General features: G+C 53.9%; 1 protein-coding gene across 2 annotated transcripts in view; it reads right to left on the reverse strand.

The window, feature by feature from the left end:
- The window catches only part of CD99L2 (CD99 molecule like 2), a 33,641-nt gene extending 17,566 nt beyond the window's left edge, over nt 1-16,075 (reverse strand). For both annotated transcript variants that reach the window (XM_029997135.2, XM_029997134.2), the window contains exon 1: nt 15,941-16,075. In XM_029997135.2, coding sequence (XP_029852995.1) covers nt 15,941-16,031 — 91 coding nt within the window. In that variant the 5' untranslated portion in view covers nt 16,032-16,075. The remainder of the gene's footprint in view (nt 1-15,940) is intronic.
- Nucleotides 16,076-22,246: the final 6,171 nt, after the last annotated feature.

Genomic DNA, 22,246 nt, shown 5'->3' on the forward strand with positions numbered 1-22,246 from the left:
CCCCTGCTCAGCACAGCAGCGCGGCAGCGCTGCGCTTGGCACCCTCAGCCTCCCCGCGTGCCCCTCCGCTCCCTTGCCAAAATATTTGCCTCTTGGGCCTCACTGCTGGCGCAATATTAGCACCGTGAGACAGGCGATGCTCTCCCGCTCCGACAGCCCGGATGAAGCTGCGGGGATTATTAAGCGGTCTGTCGGTGCAAGGGAGCAAAGTAAGGAACATGCAAGACTGTCCACGGTGCCGAAAAAACACCCGCCCAGCTCTAGTGCTTGCATGGGGTCCTGCCGAACCACCAGCACGTCCCTGTTCAGACCCCACAAGCTCATTACTGCTGTGGCTGAGTGTCCCAAGCTTGCTACTCTGGCAGTTTCATGCAGGCTCCCTTTCCCAGCATGGCTTTTTCCCCAGCCTTTACTGGATTTTCAGGCATCGGCAGGACTCCGTCGTTCTTGTCTTTCTATTTTAAACTGTGTTTAATAAAAAGCGGAAGGGGAAAACCGCAGCGTGTCTCTGGCGGGATGAGAAGCGCTACAAATCTGACTGGGGGAAACGTGCCGTCGCCGTCTTTCATTTCGGTTCCCCCTGCCTCCGCGGCAGGCAGGGTGAGCTGGCGGGAGGGATACGGTGGTGGCACCGAGACTCGCATTGATATGCCAGGAGCCGTCCCTTCCCTCTCCCCCTGCTCTCTCTGCTCTCCGTGATTAAGTAAATGTTAAGGGCGCTGATTTGCTGCACGCCAAGCCCTGCCGTTAGCGCATCCTCCCTGTGCTTCACCTTAGGAGCCCAAATACAAAGTGAGGGGGAGCGGGCAGCCGTGGGGGTGCACGCAGCTCGCCCGTTCTTTTGCTGAAGGGCTATGGGGGTCGTGAGGCTGCACGGAGACACCCCCCCCCCAGCAGGGCCCTGCAGGGAATGCGAGTGCCCCGAAAAATGGGCTCCCCCCTGCCTGGCTTTGGGGGGCTCACCGGACCCGCCGGCTGAGCAGCACTTCCACCTCTCTGGGTTTGGTGACAGCTCCCCTTGGCATCTCTCCCCGCAGGACAAGAGGAGGGTGCCACTTCCAAAATCGCTCTCCAAAGAGCCAGCTGGCACACGACTGGGTCCAGGGGGATGAAAGGTGCTCAGGGCCCTCCATCCTCACGGGGCTGATGTAAAAAACAGCAACCGCTGACGTGTCCCGGGCCGCAGCTGCATCCCAGGGGAATCCCCCCAGCTCCGCGTGCGCGCAGCCCGCCTGCAGGTTAGGAAAACTGTCAACGTACTGAATCACCCGGCAAAGCCTTCCCTGGGAGCTGCCCGTTTCCCACGGCTTTCCCACCGCTGCCCATGGCAAACTGAGATCCTTTTCCAGTACGATTTAAACCCGGGAATCCCCTAGGCGTTGGCAAGGATTAATAATAGATTGCCAGTTAATTGAAGCTGACAACATCTTTATTTCATGCAATGGGTGTTATAGAGACGTATTACACCTTTTATGGATCAATAACCGAGCGCCGCCGTCAAAGGCACGCAAACTTGCCTGCTCGCTCCAACAGATAAGAGCTGAACGCTCTCCTCCTTATTCTTTTATTCTGTTATTAAGCAGTAACAAACCCAGCACTTCACAGCCAGATGCTTAAAACCCAACCAGCATTCGGTACGCGCGTTTACCTTGCAAACGCAGTTTTTCGGGAGCCAGCGCTGCTGCTCCCCTCGCTGTCTCATGCAAATCCCTTTGCTTCCAGGGTCCCAGTCCCGCTCCACAATTACTGGAGGAGTGGGTCTCCCGGGCTCCCAAAGCCCATCCTCTGATGGGAACCCCCACACAGCACAGAGTATCTTTATATTAAGGATTTATACACTCCGGGAGAAGCTGGGGCACGTTCCTGCATATTAGAGCTCACAAGCTGCTGAGTTACAGAGGCGTTTGCCCGTAACGCGTGCTCAGCGGTCGGGGTCCTGCACACCCTGACGTTTCGCCTCCCCTGTAGGACATACCCACGCTGTCTGCAACCTGTTACAGGACTATAAACCCACTGACGTACAAAATCATCCTCCGCTGGTTGCTCGGTGTTGGGGAGCAGTACGGGATCTTCGCCGGGGTTGATGATTAGGCTAGTCTGGGTTTTTTTTTTTTCGCCCCCTTGCACTGGGTCCTTGGAAGAACTCTTGTCTCTGGCTGCTGGGAGAAAACGCGCATCCCTGGGGGCAGCTGGGAGGCGATTCAAGCCCTGCGTGCCGGCTGGCCAAGGGCACTGGAGCATCTGCAGGACTGCAGGTCTATGGCAGGGGGGAAAATGGAGAAAGGAGATGTGTTTTCCATATTTTTCTTTAATATGACAATCAAAAGAAATCGAGCCAGGACATCTCACGGTACCTAATACGAAAGCCCCAACGCCAGAGCAGGGAGGTGGGGGGACCCCAAAGCTGCAGCTGTGCTGGGTGGAGGCTGTAAAACAGAGGTGAGAGTTATGGCCAAGCCTGCACCGCAGGCTCCCCTGCCTCTCGCCAAGTCCCCTCGCTTTGCCAGGGGTATTTTTAATCAGAGCTAGCTGCTCTTTGAAGGTAGAAGGGTTTTGTGCCTTAATGTATTCTCTCCTCATTATTTTCTGTAGCAGGCAGCTCAAACGCGCAATTGTACTCGTCAGCTTTTTAGTTTTTACAATTATATATATATTCTAATTAAGCCCCACTGTTTGACAAAGCTTGAATTACAGTATCATAATTCACACCCAGTATATTGCTGGGCCGTCTGCAGCACTCGGAGCGAGGTGTATTCCATTTTTAGCGCCAGCCCACGGATCTCTTTGTGCAATATATATGTGTTTAGCTTCCCTGGGAATTGAGAGCCCGCGACGGTACGAGATTGACAGCCCGGGAGATTACGGGAGAATGCAAAGCAGGTACAAGGGCAGCAGAAAGTAATTCAAACTGCCTGACTTTTATGCATCTACCTTAGGAGTGATGCAGCGGGTGGGAGAGCAGGAGGAAAAGTGTGCCGAGGTAACCAAAAGCACCAAGGTCTCCCCAGGTACCAACCTCGTCTTTTTGGCTCTGAGTTACGGTGTCGGCACACGCAGGCAGTTCCCTGTGCACGGCACCCATGGCTGCGCTGGCACCTCTGGGCAGGGTGCTGGGGACGGAGGGGTTTTGGGTGCAGGGCCGTGTCGTGCTGCCGGTGCCGGACTGCATCCTCACGGCGGCGTTTCCCAATGCCTCAGCAAAGATACAGCCCCAAAGGTCTGCGGGGAGCCCAAACGGCTGCTCCTGCGCGGGTGCAGGTCTGCTCTGCGGCAGCCGGGGTGCCTCCGGCAGCACCAGGGGTCCCCAGGGACTTCTCCTGGAGCAGACGACAGCGTGCCGCTGCCAGTGATCCCGGTCAGCACGGACCAGAGCTTCACACTCACCGATGCTCTCCACCACCACTGCCCGGGTGCCGGCCCCAGCCGCCTGCCAAACACGTGGGAAATTGACTTGCGTGTGCCAAGTTGCTCGCAAATCTCGAGTTCTTGCTGACTACTAAGACCAAAGAACAATCCTATGCGCGTAGGGAGAGCAGAGCCCCTAGGAGCTGGGGCGTTATGGACGGTCTCTGGGGCAGTGCTGGCAGGCCAGGCGGGTAAGAACAGCTTCATCGTAGCTGCATTTCTCTCCGGAGACGTGCCCGGGCCGTCTCCTGGCCACAAACTTCCTCCTGAAGTTAGTTGTGCCTTGAAAAGCAGACTCTGAACTTCTCCAGCTCCTCGGCTGCTGCCAGGGAAGACGGACTGCCCGAGGACATGCCCCTGCGCAAACACCCCTGCGGGCGGCCGGCCGGGGCGAGGGGAGGCAGGGCTCTGCCGGGAAGCGAAGCCGGGGAGAAACTCGGCGCCGTGCACCCGCCGCCGCAGCGGGACCGGCGGCTGACGCTGGGGGTACGTCGCCCCGGTGCGGGGCACGGCCAGCTGAGAGCGGTGGGACACAGCACCCTGGCTGGGATGGCCCCTGCTCCTCGCAGGGGATGAGGTAACACTGCCGTCCTTCTTCTCCATTCCCAGTGGAACATTTTGATTTCTAGAAGTACTAATCAAAATCACTCTTGATTATGGCAAAAACAACCTCTGCTGAAAAAATTTTTTTTTTTATGCAATTAACGAGGTTATATGGTAATTCCAAGCAATCTTGCTCTTGAGATTAAAGGAAAGCCTGCCAGGAAGCACATGAATAAAGCTTTAAGATGAGAATTTGCATAATGAAGACTTTCTCTTTGTGGAGGAACTAATGGTGGTTATGTTTGAAACCTATTAACGGAAATGCCTAAAAGCCTCCGCTAAAGTCAGCGCGCCGTTGCCGAGCCGCCGTGACCCGCACGAGCTCCGTCTCCCCCCGCTGCCCTCGGCGCTGCCGGGTCCCCGCCGGGAACCTCAGCTCCACAGCACCCCAGTTCTGCCCTCTCCGTGGTCCACGCGAGCGGCGGGCTGAGCCGGACGGGGCGGGAGAGGCAGCACGGCCCCTTGCGCAAGCGCTGCTGTCTGCAGCGCGGGGCAACGCGCCTGGTGTGGGTTTGTAAACCACAGGAAAATTCTGCGTTTCCGTGTGCTGGGGCAGCTGGATGAGAAGCAGGTATCTGTTGCAATTCGATTTCAAGGTTTACTAGGAATAATTTAAATTATTCGGTGGCAGCACCCAATATGCTTGGCACCCAGCAAGAGTGACGGAGGTGGCAAGGAAAACGTGACCAGCAAAACCAGCCTGCATCTGGTGGGCCCCAGGCTCCTTCTCAGCAGACACTGTTAGCACCACGATGTGGGGCCAGGCCAGAAAGGCCACCGTCCCCGTGGGCAGGAGAAGGCAAGCCCTCGCTGGGAGCTCCCCCGCCAGGCGCTGAATGCTCGAGGGACACCGGTGTCCATCTGCCCTGCACCATGCCGAGGGCTGCCCGAAGGTCCGAACGCTTCTTCTCCCCACCTCGGGTGGGAGGACAGACCTCCAGGTTGCTCCCAAAACACCTGAAGAAGCGGAGCTGCCCCCGCACACCCCGCGGTGTCCCACGGCCCCGGGGAGTAGCCGGCGGCTCAGCCTCTGCGGCCGTGGCCGCGCCGGGAGCTGCCGGAAGGTCCATCTGCAGAGACCAGACAAAAAACACAGCGGGGAGGAGCTTCTCATCTGCTGCCATCTCACGCAGCCTTTCTCACTCCTCCACAGCAAGATTTAAAACCCCGGAGGGAAGCGCCCTCGTCTCCTCTTTCCCAACAGCCACATCTGGTAAGCGGCACGCAGAGAGCCCCGCGGTATTTACCAGGTGCGCCTGCATGGAGACTGCAAGGAAACTTCGAAAGCTGAGGGCTAAGGACAGGTGCTGGCCTCTTCCTCCTGAATTTTGGCATGTGAGAAGAGCCCCTGCTTCAGACCTGTCCGCAGGAGGATGAGCTTTGCCACCAGGCTGCTCTTCCCCCAGCACTGTCTTTCGTGGAGCAAAGGCAGCTCCCGTCACCAAACCCACCAGCCTCCATCACCACCCAGCCTCCACCGCCAAGCTCACCAGCCTCCACCATCAAATCCACCAGCCTCCACTGCCAAACCCACCAGCCTCCACAACCACCCAGTCGGCTCCCAAAGGGGCAGAAAGCACCCTCAAATCCAGAGGCGTTTGTGCGTGCTAAACTCTCATCCCAACTTTCTCCTTCTTCCCGATGCTTCTCTTTCACCTGCTCTCAGTCTCACTGACTCAAACCGGTAGTGATTACTGAATTTCCACGTTTTATTAAAAAAATGAGACGAGAAAGCCTATTAGCGGAGTGGCTCAGTTGCTGCGAGTTGATTTTGCTTTTCAAACCGGTGTGGGTCTGCCAGCTCGGAGGCTGCAGGAGCGTGGCAAAGGGGTCTTTCTCCGCACGCTTGGGGACTGAGATGCAAAGGAGCAAATTTGCTGTCGGAGGGAAACGAAGAGTTTCCACGTGTTTCACTGCTCTGCTGGTGTCGGTGTCGGCGCGTTGCCGCGTTAAAGCAGCGAGCAGGAGGGGGCTGCAAGTGCCAGGGGGTGACGTACCGGCCACCCATGGGCACCCACACAACATCTGTTTCGGGGGGGATGCCCAGCCCAGGGCCGCGCGCAAGGCTGGGGGGGAGCGAGGGGTCCGCGCCATGCATCACGTCGCATCGGTCGCTGCCAGGCAATGCGACAGAAGTTGGTGTGACAGCAGCGAGGCCGTGCAGGAGCCCCGGTGCCCGGGGGACCGTCCTGTCCCTGCAGGATGCACCTCAGGCTCCCCAAAAGCACTGGCCAGAGCGGTACCCCACAGCACGGACAGATAAACACCTCCGGGTGCTGGCAGCAACCCTTGACAGCTCGGAGTGAAAAGCAAAGCCCTGTCAAGGGCAGCACTACCGGAGCTAGGAGAGGCTTTCCATCAGGGTTTCCCAAGGATGCCTTGGACTGGCGGCCGCTGCCCAGGTCTGCCCCATCTCTGGCTCCACAGCATCATCCTCTCTCTGGCCCCGTGCAAAACAAACATTTCACCAGGTCTTCTTCCACCCCAGCATGGTTGGAAAGTGGGTAGCCTTGTTCAGGCAATACAAGATGTCAATTGAAATGGTCTTCTTCAGTATCAGCACTCAAGGCTTTCAAGGTTTCCAAGGCTCTCTGACATCTCTGTGCGCAGAGCAGGTGACATTTTCTACGCAACTTTAATAAGATAATCGTTCTTTGAGGTTTATGTCAAAGAGGTCTCTGCCACAGTATTGCCAAAACCTGCTTTCAATTAGTCCCAGATCAACTGCATCAGGAGCAAAAGGCTGGAAGGTTTTGAGCACAAGTATTTAAGGTTCCTCCCCTTCTGGGGAGTGCCTGAGCTCAGTTGTGCTTGTGGTGAGGATGCGATGATGCCCAGCTTTCTGTGCCTGGGTTGGGTACGGGGACATTGTGGCCAAAGACTAACGAGGGCAGGGGGAGCTCCGCGGCTGGGGGAGTCCCAGCCCTCCCAGGAGCTCTGCCGCTGAGCCTAGAAAGCAAATCTCTGACCGACTCTGGGAAAACGCCCTAGGTAACTCTTAATAATTCAAAGGTGCATCTGATGGGAAAGGGAGTTGCTGCTTCTTTTCACTCTCTTGCTGTTTGTTTGGCTTGGGTTTTTTTAAGGAAGAACAATTTATTATACCTAAAGGGGGAAAGGATGAGGACAGCAGCATTTTTTTTATTCCCAGACCCCAACCACTTTGCAAGTGGCAGAGGGGAAATTAGCACTGACCCCACTATCCAGGTTAGGAAATGGCTAAAGGCGATTTTCTCAGGTCACAGAAGAACCAACAGTGTCATCCAGGACTCGGGTTTGTCCTCCTCCAGAAGCAGTGTGCAGGGCTCTGCTGGAGAACTGGATTACTGCTCCTGCAGCAAGGGAAGGGCAGACACGGGGCTGCTGTGACCCCGCTCCCGAGCAGGTTCCAGCCTGGCTTCCCTGCAGCGGAGGGCAGACGGCCACGGCCCAGTGCGGCAACGCCAAGAGCCAGCCCTGCCAGGGAAAGGCATGCCGGGAGCAGGAGGCGGGATCCGAGCTGAAACCGCTTTGGGAACGGCCTTGGCACGGCCTGTGTCCAGGTGTGCTGCTCCTGGCCTTCGCCCAGCCCAGCCTCACCAGGCGTAGGGTGGGAAACACGGACCTCAACTCACTCGGTTCGTGATCCCGAGTGAAGGTCAGAAAACACAGCAAGTTCCTTTTTCTCCTATGACTGCGGGGGGAGGGCTCCGAATTGGGGTGCTTTCATGTTTGCCTCCATGCTGTCCACCCAGAAACATTACGAGGTACCTTCACATTAGCCACTTGATTTCTGCTTACACACTAAGTAATGACTACGAATTTGCCTGGGGCCAACGACGCCTGTTTATCAACCAGACAACAAATTGCGGCATGAAAGCATTTTGTTCGTAACCCAGCATGGAACAACTGATGACAAAGCCAGCGATGCAGGAGCCCGAAGAAAACTGAAACGGGAGATTAAATGCTTATCACCTGATTCCCGATGGAAAGAGATTGCTCTCATCAGATAAAGATCAAGAGAAGATGCTGTAGTTAAAAGTAGGGAAACAGGGAATTACACAGTAAAAATGCTGGTTCAACACTTGGGATGTGCTGCTCCTGTCGTACCGTGCTATTTAAAATCGGAAGCGGAGCGGTAGTGGAAATGAAGACTTGGGCGATGCTGACAGATGGAGGGAGGCCCTGGGAGAGCGTGGGGGGTTGCAGCCCTCTCCTCTGGCTGAAGGCATCTGTCTGTCCCCTGTCACCGCAGCCTGCAATGCAGGGCTCCCGCCTGGCCGCTGCTGCGGCGCAGCGCCTGCAACCGCCCGCTCGCCTTTCCACGGCGCCTCACCGTGCAAATATTGGGTATTCGGAGCGCGGCGGGGAGTTGTTTAGGATCCAGCCTCCGCCGCTCGCTGGCTGCGCCCTCCTCGCATCAGGTACGCGTCTCGCTCGGCCGCGCTGCCGCTCGCCCCTGCTTTGGGCGAAGGCGGCTCCATCGCAGAGCCCGGCGGTGCTGCCGGGGGACCACGCCGTCCCGCCACGGGAAGGGGATTCCGGCATGGACGGACAACAGGGTGGGGGGCTGCGCCCCCCTCCCAAGTAGAAAGCAGCAGTAGAGATCTGCTGGAGGTAATTTTGAGCAGGTGGTGCAGGAACTGGCAGTGATTTTTAACCAGCCCTGCCCAGCCCCGCAGCTGCAAGACCACCCCTCTAGGCTCGCCCACGGCCAGGGAAGCCGCTGGCCAAACCTGCGGCGTGCAGCCGTGCCGCGTCCCTCAGCCTTTTGCACCAGCTCATTTTCGATAAGGTGGGTTTGGCTCTTCGCTTTCATAGAGAGGTTTGGAGAAGTCCCCTGGGAAGCGGAGTTTGGTGGGTGCATCCACTCCCTGGTGTCTCCCGTGCCCAGCACAGGCTGCGTCTGCGACTGGGGAGGTAAAGGCAGCTTCACCCAGAGCCTGCCGCCTGCATCTGCCCGGGGAGCACCCGCTGTGTTCCCATCACCTCCCAAACGCGCTACTAGGAGGCAAAAGCAGAGTCCTCTGTTAGGCAGGTGGGAAAGGTCTGCTGAAATACTTCTGCCAGGGGAAAAAAGTGTTTCTGTTAAGCCAATGACAACTTATCAAGGCAAATTCTGAAAATTTTTGCTATGGACTTTCATGGGTTTTTTAAAAAATTATTTCATGACTATCATTTAAAATGTCATTTTTTAAGTCATGAAAGACAGCTGTTTAATCTGGAGATAAAACACTTTTCTAGAGGAAGGAGGCGTACAGCTACCTGGTTTTGCCTCCCATCACCGGGGGAACAGTTGCCTTATAACCAGAGCACCATTTGCTATTGATGTGGCATGAAATAATTTAAACATAAAAATAGGAGCTCGCTGAGTTCAAAGAGAAATCCACCAACAGGTTTCTTGCTCTCTCTGACCCTACCTGTGGAGGAAATAGCACCAACATTTACAAAACCAACTGTTTGTAAACTGTTACTTCAATTCAAGTGTTATGGCTCTGAGATTTCCTCTCCAAAAGGACCTAAATCATTCACTCAGTTAAGACCATCATTACAAAAGAGAAAGAAGGAATATACCTTTTTTTCAAACATATGTTTAACCTCACTTAAAAATGCTCTATTTTCTGCACGAGGCTAAAGACGTGTATTAGGATCTGCGTGCATTTTTAAACACACACACACGGGCACAAAGCTTAGTGCCGTCCTACGGATTTTTGGAAATAACAAATTCTGGTTTTCTGGCAAATAATGACACACAAACTGCATGGCATCCGCTCAGTGTCTCTTGACAGTGCGTGAGACAGTCTGTCACCAGCAGCACTAGCTGATGCCCGGCGAGCGGGGCCTGGCTGAACACCCACCCCAGCTGAAGCAGCCTGGTTCTGGGTCGGAAAGCAGGGGTTTGCCTGGAGGTGAGGGGGATGCTCAGGGCAGGCTTGCACCAGCTGCAAGTATTGCCCTGGAACGGTTTGACTTTGCGGGGCTGCAACCTCTTCAGCCCGGCGTTGCCTTGGCATCGGGTTGCATGGGGATTTCTCTGGCCAAAAGAATTTCCAGGGTGGGAAAACGTGCTGGGCAAGGGAGAAGTTTCGCCAATTCTTGGTCTTTCTACCTCTTCGTGGCACGAGAGCGTACCCCTGGGTACGCCCAGGCTCTGTAGTGGAAATTACGCAAATCTCCGAGAGGAATGCTATGTACCGGGTGGCGGGACAGGACCTGGGGAGGTTTTTGCTTCAAATGAGGTAGATGGGGTCTGGCATAAGTTTTGCTCAGATCATATTGTCTGAAAAGGCGACCCAAGTCCTGCGGTTGTAGGGACACCTGAATGGAGGTGGCTGGTCATCACGGAGACGCGTGCTCCACCAAGCTGCTTGCTTTCATCCCGTATAGGTCATACAGAGATCTGATACAGAGACTTTTCCCTAAGCTCCTACCCTCAAAAGCACACATTTGTCAGCAGACAACGCTTTACGGTCACAGATTAATGTGCGGTTCAAAATCTTATTACGTATCTAATGTCCCTTCTGCAGCACAAGCACCTCCTTTGTCACCCACAGCTGGGGCTGGAAACCTCTTCTGCTTGTTTAGCTTTTGCCTCCTACCCTCCTGGAGCCCATGCTGCAGTTACCCCTAAACACCCAACCAGGAGCGCATCCTTCTGAAGCAGGATTTCAGTAAGATTCTTCCAACTTTGACAAGTTCTTTCTACCCAGGTTTCTTTGTGCATGGGCAATGAGAGCATTTCAAAGGGCAAGCAAAACGCTGAGCAATTCTCTTTTCCCAGCTCCTTGTTTGCTGGAGACAACCCCGTGCCAGCCTGCGGAGCCTTCCAACAGCAGAACGATGCTGTTCACAGCCTCCCGCCTCCCTGTCTGAGCCGGCACCGCCAAAATCTTGCCAATGCCTCTGGTTTTGCTTTCTTTGGCTTTTCTACACGTATATGCCATGCCAGCGCTGAATCCCTACAGCAGACCTGGCCCACTCCTTCCCTGAAGATGCTGCTCACGTGGTTGGGTATCTCAGGGAAGAGGAGCTTGCGTTCAGCATCAGCTTTCTGGCCCTGGTACTCCTGCCACAATAATTTTCTGTGTTTCCTAGACAAGGTTGGAAAGCAATGAAAAATGACTTTGGAGTGACTACACGACAGTTTTGTAAATATGTATAAGCATTAAGTTTATCTGCATCACACCAGTAGGCTGAGCTTTCAGAAGATCGAAACCAAACCCGACCCTGTGCAGCTCCACTGAAATCCCTGCAAGCGTACAGAACGCCTTTGCCTGTCGCTTTGCAACGGCTAACGGGCTTGTATTGGGGCTCTCCGTTTTCTTCTCAAAAGCGTCGTTCACTCAGCAAACGCATCCTTGTGCTCGCATCCCACATCACAGCTAGTGACTCCAGCATCTGGATCCCCAACTTTGAAGTTTCCTTTTCAAAAAAAGTCCTTTCATGTTCTGTGTTTTGATATGCCACGTTCATCTTCTCCTGTTTTCCTCTATTTAAGTTCTTCCACCAGTTGTGAATTATATCAATCAGATTACAAAGGAATTATTGCAAAGGTTTTCTCTTTGCCATGAGTGTTATGTAGTTTATTAAACATATGTTTTGTTATTAGAGTGGCTTCAGAAGCACTGTTCTAATAAAACCCTGTTTTTTCCTTTAGTTAATTGTAAAGTCAATGCCTTAAACCTCCAGGAGATATTTTTCCAAGGATGTTTTTAAACCGTGCAGTCCTAAAAGTTTATTCTAGTCAACACTGGAGATCAATAGACTCTTCTGTTTTATGTGCTTTAACGGCTGAAACGGTTGCAACAGATGTAAGGAAAAAACTACATTTTTGTAGAGGGGAAAAAACCCGAGTTAAACGGCCATTTCCAAGCATAGATATCACTAGGCTGGTAGAAGAAAAAGTTCCAAAATACAAGCAGAAGTATGGCAATTAATTATTTCCAAAGCTATGTACATAAATATCTGGGCATGGCACATTTAATTAATGCATATTTGTTCAAAGATCAGAGATAATTTGTAAGAAAACCAATTTAGCTTCTCCTGCTTTGTCATATGCGCTAAAGGCACTATCAAAGTAAAAATTATTCTTTAAATGTATTATTTGACTTGCTGCTGATACCTAGTAATTATAAATTTAATAACATAATAATGTATTATAACTAAGATTTTTAGCGCAGGTAAATGTTTTACACGACGCTGCTATCTCCTTCAGTTTCGACAGCAATGCCAAACCAAGGCTTTCGCTTCTACTCTAATTCCTCCTGCAACTGCCCCGGCACAACCGTGGCGAGCGACCCTGGCAAGCGATGGGCGCGGAGCCGGCGGGTCACCTGGCACTGGCACCCCCTTTTCTGCCAGCTGCATCCACCACTGCCTGCTGCAAAGCGGAGCCCGGACACCTGGAAAAACATCTGGAAAAGAGCTGGCTCTCTTCTGCTTTCTCTGCGCTCTCGCTTGGGCACTGTTGGGCGGTGACTGTGCAGAGGAGCCGCCTGCAGTGACTGTAGCCATCTGTGCAACAGTTATAAATAGCTAATAATACCGTCTAATATTACTTTCACTTTTAAGTAATTATTGTAATTGCTGGTGGGATACTGTACTCACACTCGAGAGGAGAGGTGATCTGTGAGATGCTGTCTATTAAGACACGGGATGACAACACAGAGTCGCCCGTCACTGCTGATATTGCAACTTTGGAGGACGCGCCCAACTATTCGTATTGCCGGTTTGTAATCATGAAGTTTTTCTTCAAGCTTTTCTTACGCAAGGTAAAGCATAAAATCTGGACGTACCCCTTCCGCCTGGCCTGTAAGAGGTAACCTCCGCTCCCTGCAAGAACACTGACCTCAGATGCCAAATTTGCTGTCTTTCCATGAAAACACATCAGTGCTTTTCTGTACTGGCTTACCACGAGAGCGAGGACAGGAGAGGGAAAAAAATGACTGTGGAAAGTTCTTTATTTGACTGTTTTCCTTACCACTTTGCAGAAACATGTGGCTAACCCTGGATGACTCAAACATAACTACTTTCTGGAAAAGCCATGGATCCGTGCATTTAAAACATCATGCAACATGCTAGCATAGGGACCGCTCACCTTTGGCTGCTGCTCCAGCTGCAGCGAAAAGGCTTTGCAGGGTGTTTGGTTTCCTCCACCGCCTCAGAATACTTTAATGCTTCTGCCCACCACTGCACTGTGGGAATACACTGGAGTTTAGCGGCACTGGAAAACGGCTTGGTGCCCTGCGAGCAATTCCAATTTCCAGCATCACACCCACGCCAGAGGGGTGGTGAGGGCCGAGGGAGCACGGCAGCTCGGAGGCACAGACGGATGCGGCACGGCTGTGTCCAGTAGCCGACCGGGCGCTGAAGCGCACAGTCACATATGAAGGGAAAGGCAGCGGAATTTGACCAAAGAGAAACCCAAACCCTACCATATTTTTTCAATTAAAAAGGGAGGGTTTGTTCCTGCTTTACTGAGCCACAGCCAAGATGCACATTATTCTTGGTCAATGGTGGATCCAGACCTCAGCTGCAGGAATCACACCAAGTACCGACTTTGTTGTCTAGTTTGCTATCCTTGGTTCTCGGTAAACCAAGAGCTGTAAACCTCTGAGCTTGCAAGAGACTGGGCTGTCTGCGACCCACCGTCGGCAGCGCTGGAAAGACTCTTTCAGAACAAGAAGCCAAAAAACCAGCCAGCGAGTAGAGGCAATGAAGAAATTTGATTTCTGTTGCTGCTGTACTGAGGAGCTGGGGTAGAAAGCCCTGCCTCGGAAACCCACTTCCTTCCACCCGATATTTTCCTGTGGGCGTGGAATGACGGTGGGGAGGCTGCCCTGGTACCCCAAAAGCCAGTTGAGTGCTCAGGTGGGGAAGGGCTCTCTGAGTCTCCATCAGGGTGCTGCAAAGCTGCTCCAAAAGGTTTGGGAGAGACAGAGGGAGGAGCAGGCACCCACCCGTGAGTCAGGAGAGCCACGACTGAAATACCAAAACACCGGAGGAGGAACCGGAGGCCACAGCGAAAGGCTGAAGCCGCGCACCAGTACCTCGTCCCTACGCGTCCGGTGTCGGCAGGGCTCTACGCAGAAGAGGTTGCAAGTGCAGAGTCCGCTTACCTTTATATAGTTATTTCCACGGCGAGGCAATTTAGAGCAGCTCAGACAGGAGTTGAACTTAATGTTGTTCAATTACCTGTGAAGCCTCACGCTGGCAGGAATGATTTATGAACGTTTCAGTGAAATTCATTTTGATACAAACACAGCCAAGGATATTTAAGAGCTGGACCCTGCAGCCCAGTGCTCCAAAATGAAAGAGAACAGCATTTTTCTTTGCCCACACTGCAAACAACACAGAATGCAAATAGCTTTTCTGCTGACTAATCATATTTTTTTAAAATTTTGATCTAAAATGAGGACTTTACGCACAGTCTCTTAGCTCAGCCTGTCAAACTGATATCCACCAATTAAAAATGTAGCCGCTAAACTGGTGAGCATAAGCAACCCTGTACCACGCTGTTACCCTTCCAGGTGCACAAGCAGGTAAGTACCCAACGCAAATGGAGACTAATTCCAGGCTGACTCATGGTAAACCTAATCTCTTCCAACAGCAAAAGCTGCTCGCAGCCCAGCTCACTCTTCGTTTTGATGCTAATACCCTCTAACCAACCTGTGTTTGATGGGTGCCTCCTAGCTAATAGCAGATTTTTTTAGAAAAACTTTCCCAAGGCCTTTTACATAATCGCTGTCTATTTCCTCTGTGCAACCTTCAGGAGGACTTTTTTTCCTATTCAAAGAAACAAACAGCTTTTTAACAGTACTTTTTTTTTTTTAAAGGAAACAAACAAAGAGTTGTGGTAAGCTTTGCATTGATTTTCATTGCCCTCCCCCCCCCCCCCCCCCCCAAAGGCATGGGGTTTTTTCCCTATCCTCCTAGTTACTGTCCAGCTGGGACCGATTTCTAGGTTAGACTATTCTGATCTGCCAAAATAGCAGTGGGACTAAAAAGGAGGGAGAGTACAACCAGCAGCCCGAGAAATTTGGGTCACACGGAGAATCCGCTAATCCAACAGCTCAGTAAGCAGAGAGACAAAACCAAACTCCTTTCATGACGACTCCGTGACTCCCTCCGTTTTGGCTTATCCGAGACACAGGCTGCTACAGAGCTTTCTACCTGCAGCATCGCAGATTTTGTTTAAACACTGTTGTGACACTTTCTCACAAAGAGGGATACGCCGCATTCTGAGATGCTTTAATCACCAGTATTGTCATCTAATGACGGGTTTAGAGCCATCGCAGCTGTCAGGTACCTGTGCAGGAGCATCCCCCGCCGCCGAGCCGGGGCGGGGAGAAGGGACAGGCGCTATGGGGGGCCGGGGGGAGAGGGGGTGACCAGGGAAGGAATGCCTTTGGCCCGGCCCGGCCCTGGTGCACACAGGCTGGCGTTCCGCCATCTGCTGCAGTGTCGGGGTGATCTGCGCAGGGTGGGGCCCCGGGGGGGGGGGGGGGGTGGGTGCGCAGCCCCCCCCCTCCAAGTGCGATCCCTCCTAGGTGGGGTGCCTTGCTAGGGACCCTCCTCGGGGGGTGCATCTCCCCGGCCTTGCCAGGGACCGTGAGCCCCCCCCCCCCGTCTCTTTTCCCGGGGGAAGGCTGCACGCTAGCGGGGGACGCATCCAACCCGAGGAGCCCCCCCCCCCCCCCCCCCCCGGCGGGGGCGGGGAAGCTGCAACCTCCGCGGGGTCTCCCCTCGGGGGGGTGGGAGGCATCCTGCGGGGTGACCCCGGCCGGCCGGGGAGGGGGGTTTCAGCCGCGCCTGGGGCCGGGCCCAGCGCCGCGATCATGCGCAAACCGCGCCGCGACCTCCCGGGGACCCCCCCCCCCCAACCCTTCCCCTCCCGTCCCAGGCCGCCCCCTCCCGCTACCGCCCCGCGATGCCGGCGGCCGGGCCTCCCTACCTGCGCCCAGCAGCGCGGCGAAGGCGAGGAGGAGCCCCAGGAGGCGGCGGCCGGCCATGTCGCGGCGGGGCTGCTCGTCTGCCGCGGGCATGGCCGCCTGCCTTCCGCCGGGGCGGGCCGGGGCGGAGCGGGCCGGGGCGGGCGCACGGAGCTGCCACCGCCCCCCGCATCCCCCCCTCCGTACCGGGGAGGGGGGCGCGTCCGAGAAGCGGCGGAGCCCCGGCACCGGAGCCTGCCGCGCCGGGCGGCTCCGTGCTCTGCCCGCGGCCAAACCGCGTTTCTGCTGCCGCTGTGTCCCGGCCCCGGCGCGCCTTCTCCCGCCGGGCGCGGGCGGTGGCTGCCGCTGGGCTCGGCCCCGTATTTACTCACCGAAGTGAGGGAGAATCCGCGCTGCAGATAGCGATGAGGAGATGCGCAGGAAACCTGTGCGGGGGTTTGGGTTGCTGACTGCCTGGATGTGATGCGCTGTAACGGCGGGAGGGCGGGGAGGGCCCGGCGGGCAGGACCCCCGGGGCGGTGGGAGCCGTGGGTGCCGGCGGGCAGGACCCCCGGGGCGGTGGGAGCCGTGGGTGCCGGCGGGCAGGACCTCCTAGGCAGTGGCGGGCAGGACCCCCGGGAGCCGTGGGTGCCGGCGGGCAGGACCCCCGGGGCGGTGGGAGCCGTGGGTGCTGGCGGGCAGGACCCCCGGGGGCTGTGGGTGCCGGCGGGCAGGACCCCCGGGGCGGTGGGAGCCGTGGGTGCCGGCGGGCAGGACCTCCTAGGCAGTGGCGGGCAGGACCCCCGGGAGCTGTGGGTGCCGGCGGGCAGGACCCCCGGGGCGGTGGGAGCCGTGGGTGCCGGCGGGCAGGACCCCCGGGGCGGTGGGAGCCGTGGGTGCTGGTGGGCAGGACCCCCGGGAGCCGTGGGTGCCGGCGGGCAGGACCCCCGGGGCGGTGGGAGCCGTGGGTGCCGGCGGGGGGACAGCAGTGGTGCCGGGATGGGGCGATGGTGCAGGCGTGGGTGCTCTGCCCCGCTCCCGGGAAGGGGCTCCGCAGAAGTACAGGGGAGGGAGCTGCTGCAATTTCACCCTTTAATGCCAAGTTTTTGATGTGGAGGTTGCGGAGCCATAGAAATGTTGGCTGGAAGCGACCTCTGGAGGTCTCTAGCCCAAACGCCCCCTCGGAGCGGGACCCACGGACAGCAGGGCACATCACCCACAGCCTTGTCTGGCGAGGAGTTGAAAACCTCCAGGGATGGAGGCTCCCCCACCTCCCTGCGTGACCTACGGCAGTGCTGCCCCACTGCCCAGTGAAGGAGATTCTCCTGGGTCCAGTCTGACCCTCCCACTGACCCTGACCGCTCCTTTGGCCATCACCCCCTGTTGCGTTCCCTGCCACTGCCAAGAAGAGTTTGGCTCTGTCGTCTTAATAACTGCCCTTAAGTAGCTGGAAGCTGCAATTAGGTCTGCCCGCAGCCACCTTCTTGCCAAAGCAAACACGCTGCCCCTTGTAGTTCATGTGCACCAGGTGCTGGACCCTCTTCTCTACACCTCTTTTACATGGGGGGAAGGAATTGTTAATAATACAGTAACTATCTTCTTTGTTGATATTTATAGGTTGTTTCACTACAGAAAAGGGGGTGAGGAGGCAGCCTATATTTAGGAGGAATTCCTAAAGCCTTAGTGGGGACTGAAAGCCTGAAGAAGTGTCTGGGTTATCCTAGTCCCACCCCACCTTAGAGCAGGTGGGAGATACTAACCTCCCCGGCTGCTCCAGCCGAGTGTCGGGACTGCCTCGGGACCAGCCAGGGCTTTTTGTCCTTGGTGGGAACATTATTTGAAAAGATAGTGAGCAAACAGGCTATGGAGGGGTTACAGTCCTCTGTAGAAGTGCCCGGGCTGAAGGATGTGGTGGGACAGCAGGGGAGGGATGCTCTATTGCTGACTTCCATCTATAGCCACGCAGAAGATTGCAGGCTCCACAGCTCCCAGTGCCTTGCCTTCCCCAAGCCTTCCGGGGGAAGGTTTCTAAAACCCGCACCAGAGCGGGTTTCAGTAAGTTAGCGTAGTTCAGTGCGCTGGTGTCACGCCATCGGAGTTGCAGGCGCTTCTGTACTGTGCAATTCTCTCTGCTGCTGGAGCAACTCATGGGAGTAACAGGGGTCCCGGATCACAGAGAAGCTAAACTGGAGAAGATGCAGTTCAGCTGCTATACAAGGCCGTCCGTGCATTCACAATATTGCCTCTCTTCCTATTTATACAAAGAGAAATTCAGGATTACAGTCCCGTTCGAGTCAAACTAAAGGAAACTAGCAGAACATTGGTACCTTCCCAGCCCGGTTCCCCAATAACCTCTCCATCAGCTATTTGCATTTCAATGGCTTTCCAAGCCTCTGGTAATTGTTGGGGGAGGAGGCGGGTAAAAAGGCTATTATATTAGAGTTAGATCAGCTTTAGCAAGCCTGAAGGCATGAGAGAGCATCGCAGCAGCTGATGCAACCCGTGACAGTATATTGTTTGCCGTTCTGTGTGAGCCTGGGCTGTGCACCAATGCTTGTGAGTTGATTCATAATTACAAAGACATGTATGAATGTAGCATTTAATTGGCAGGACGGCAGCAGCAACGCCGTGCTCCGAAGCTGGAGGGAAACGGGGCGGTACGAACTGGGAATTCATGTTGGAACCACTCATTCGGCCAAAGCCCCCGAGACCGGAGGATGCCGTCGCTGGCCGGCGATGCCCAGCCGGCGCTGGGGCTGTGTGCGGCGGCACAAATTGTGTCTGTAAGGGGAGGCCGAGCCCAAGGCAGCTGGAGAGCCTGGGGACTGGCCAGCAAGTGACTCAGCATCGCCTGACCTGTGCCCGAGAGTCGAGGCTATTCTTGGTTCGGGGTGTGTTTAAGGCAGGCAGCCGAGGCTTAAACGCTTCCAGTTGCTCCGCTGTGTGGAGGCTGGAGCCTCGCACACGTTATGTTGCCCGGGAGTGCAGTGCCGTCTTCCCATTGGATTGCTTTCCTCCAAGCTTGAGGGAGCTATGACCTTTTCATTTTCTTCTCTTCAGCTAGATTAAAGCTGTAGTCTTTAAATAGCGGAATAAAGAGCCATCAGAGAAACTTTCATTGGGAAAGTATACTTGCTTTCCATTATGTTTTAACAGGTATCATGCTTAATTCTTCTTGCTGCCTTTGAAAATCTGCTCCCTGGGCTTAGCACGCTTTTGTCTCTCTGAGCAAAAATATGTTTAAAGGGAAGGGGAAACGCTGATCAGGAAAGGTAATGCTGGGTCAGACAAAAATCTGATTTAGAATCTTTTTCTTCCTCAATCTATTCAAATAATTTAGGAGGCTCAGAACATGTAATCTGTTAGATCTCAGAGCCCCTCGCAGGCACTAATCAATTACCCTTGATAAGTGATGGACACATAAAAAGCATCAATTTAGCTGCTACTGAAGTGCTGCTGTTTTAAAAGCAGAATGAGCTGTCATGTAGCAATGCATAGCCTTGCCACAGAGTAATCCGTGGTGGAAAATGAAAATACTATACACAATTTAAAATGAGCAATTTCAGAGGCTGAATTATATTTCCACCTGTGTCCATCTCCTGCCTGAGGTATTGTTGTTTATTTGGGGGTCTTTTAAATTCCCTGATGAAGCTGGAATGCATCTGGTCAAATTTTCTAAATGCCTTGTTTTCTAAAGTCTTGATTAAAGTTATGATCCAAGTGGTTCCTTTAAAAAAAAAAAAAAAAAGCAAGCAGTAGTATGAGATGGCAATACTACAAATAGCTCTTAGCCTGCACCACCCCAGCAGCCCTGCAGTTAAAGGACTCGGGGATATTCCCAGTCTCTTCCGTCACAGCTGCATCACTGTGGAGAAGGAAGGAGTAGGTTTCCCTGGGCAATGGGCTGGCAGGTCGCTGTGTTGCCGGCTCTGGTCCTGTGCCAGAGCTGAGATCCGACAGACTTTCCTCCTTCAATGCCAGCAGCTCAGCTGAGCTGAGGGAAGCGGCTGGGGGTCTTCGGGGCTCCGTTCGCCCCCAGCCCGCGACGTGCTGTGGCCTGCCTGGTGGAAGTCACGGCTGAGCCGAGCTCCCCGTAAACAGACTTGCTCTGCTTCTCGCCGCCTGCCAAGCCCCGAGTACTACTCGCCATAACCGTCTTCCCAGAGAGCCTCCAGTCTGGTTCCTTGCAGAACTGATGCATTGGGAGATATTTGTACAAGCTAATTTTGTCATTTCTCTGCCTAAATTAGATGTCTAGACTCCTGCTGTAATCAAAGGTGAGAGGCAGGTTCCTAATTACAGTGCTCTGAATCACACCCTAAAAGATCCCTTGTCTGTATGGGAAGCACGGGCACCTTACGAAGGTGCTTAAAATGGGTCTAAATATTCCCTGTGGTGTGCCGGGTCTGCCACTGCTACTGCAAACAAATACAGAACCTCCTTGCCCTCCGTAAATCAAATGCTTTAGCTGCACTCTTAAAGGAGAAATGTTAGTAGTACTCGGATGGAAATTAACTGGAGAGTGCACTTATTTTTGGCCAGTCCCCTGGGAGCACCTGCCAAGCATTGCCTCTCATTTCAAGCCTGGCTGTTCCTGCTGAGAAAGTCTGATGGAGCTTCAAGTCTGGGTCAAGGTGAGTGCCTGGCTCTTCATCAGCTGTCTGTGCCATTTAAAAGGGAAAGAGGAAAGAAAGCTAAGCAGCAGATTGGGTGTGAGGAATGGTGTGCCTGTGCTAGAGAGCGCAGGAATGAGAAGAAACAGGACCGCTTGGGTATGGTTTATGTACTGATTAAATGCACCTGCCAGTCCCCAAGCATCAGTGTACAGTTTTGGAATAAAAATATTGAATCGTAAATTAAATGGAGAAAATTAATTCTGGCCTCGTCTACTCTGGGACGATAGCCAGTTGCTTAAAACAAGGCTTATGTGCACCTGTTTGAAACCAGAGTAACTGGCACAAGCCACGGTGCCTACGTAAAAGGTTTCCGAGAGTCATTAAAGCTGTCGTGTGGACACGCTCAAGTGTCGGCAATGGGGACTTCGGCACCGGGTGGACCAGGCTCTCCCCTTCCGTAGGAGCACAACCGGAGCGTGCACAGGGTTGTGCCTTGCACGTGCCCGGAGGTCCCCGGTGCTGAACGGGAGCCGGCGTGGCTAGGCTGCCTCCTCTCCCGCTTCCCAGCATCATGTCGCCGGGAGCGTGCTGGTCCGGCGCTGGGTGCCGCGCTGCTCTTCTGATGGCAGGAGTCGTGGGCAGAGATGTCTGGGACTTCATTTTCTCAGAATAACTGTGATCTCAAATGGAAGGACACTGGGGTCAATTCACATCTTTCGCAAGTGTGTTAGGAACTCATGTTTGTTCTCTAGATTCCTGAAAAGCAGAAAAACTTGGTGTTTTCATTTTTTTTTAATTTTCCACCAGGGACAGAAATCGCTGGCTGAGAATCTGAGGCCTGAACCCAAAGAAAACAAGTCTCAAGAAGCAACGTAACTGCTCTGGCCAAGGTTTTTATTTTTTTCTCAGCCTACTCAAGAAGTCTGCAGAATCCAAAAGGGGCTACAGAGTGTAAGGTGACGTTCAGTGGATCAATGAACAGCTGTAAAAGAGCTTTCCTGCCTTTCCCAGCAGTTAATAACTTCGTTGCACAGAACTTAGTTTTTCAGAAAGACCTCATGTGTTTTTTGGCTGACTGAGGACTGGCGAGGAATGTTCATAGTTACGAACGGATAGAATTTATTTTTTTTGAGGGAAAAAACCCCCCAAACCCTCAAACAAACAAACTTGCTTTCACCAAAATCTTTGTTCTTGTTGCTGAGAGTGTGCAGTATTACTTGCGGTAATAAAATGGTGCATAAAGCAGCCTTATTCAGACTGAGAAGTGTGGAAATTTGAGTGCGGAACAGGTAGTGTCAGGCAATCAAGGTGTCTGCTTGGGTTTTTTTTCCCTCACATTGGACAGGCGTGATCTATGTGGCTGGGTTAGTATAATGGTGGGGTGGGCACTGGCAAAGAGCAGGTACGACTTGGGGCTGACACTGCTCAGGAGAAAAGCACTTTTGTTGCCAAATCCTGGATGCTGGCCCTTGGAGAAGAGAGATGACTATCTTCTTGGCTCCTGAACCTAAAGGAGACTTTTAGCATAGCTAAATTGTACATGTCCCTTGGGAAGGGTTTTGAGGCCAAAACCACTAAAAAACCCAGACTCTTTCATCTAAATACAGTCCTAGGAAATTACCATGGTCTCAGTCTAATATGTACTCTGTCTTGTACAATGTTATCCCTCTTTTGTAAATAAGGGTTTGCTTGTTTACTCATCATTCTACCTGT

This window comes from Aquila chrysaetos, chromosome 21 (genome assembly GCF_900496995.4).
Source record: "Aquila chrysaetos chrysaetos chromosome 21, bAquChr1.4, whole genome shotgun sequence".
Taxonomy (NCBI): domain Eukaryota; kingdom Metazoa; phylum Chordata; class Aves; order Accipitriformes; family Accipitridae; genus Aquila; species Aquila chrysaetos.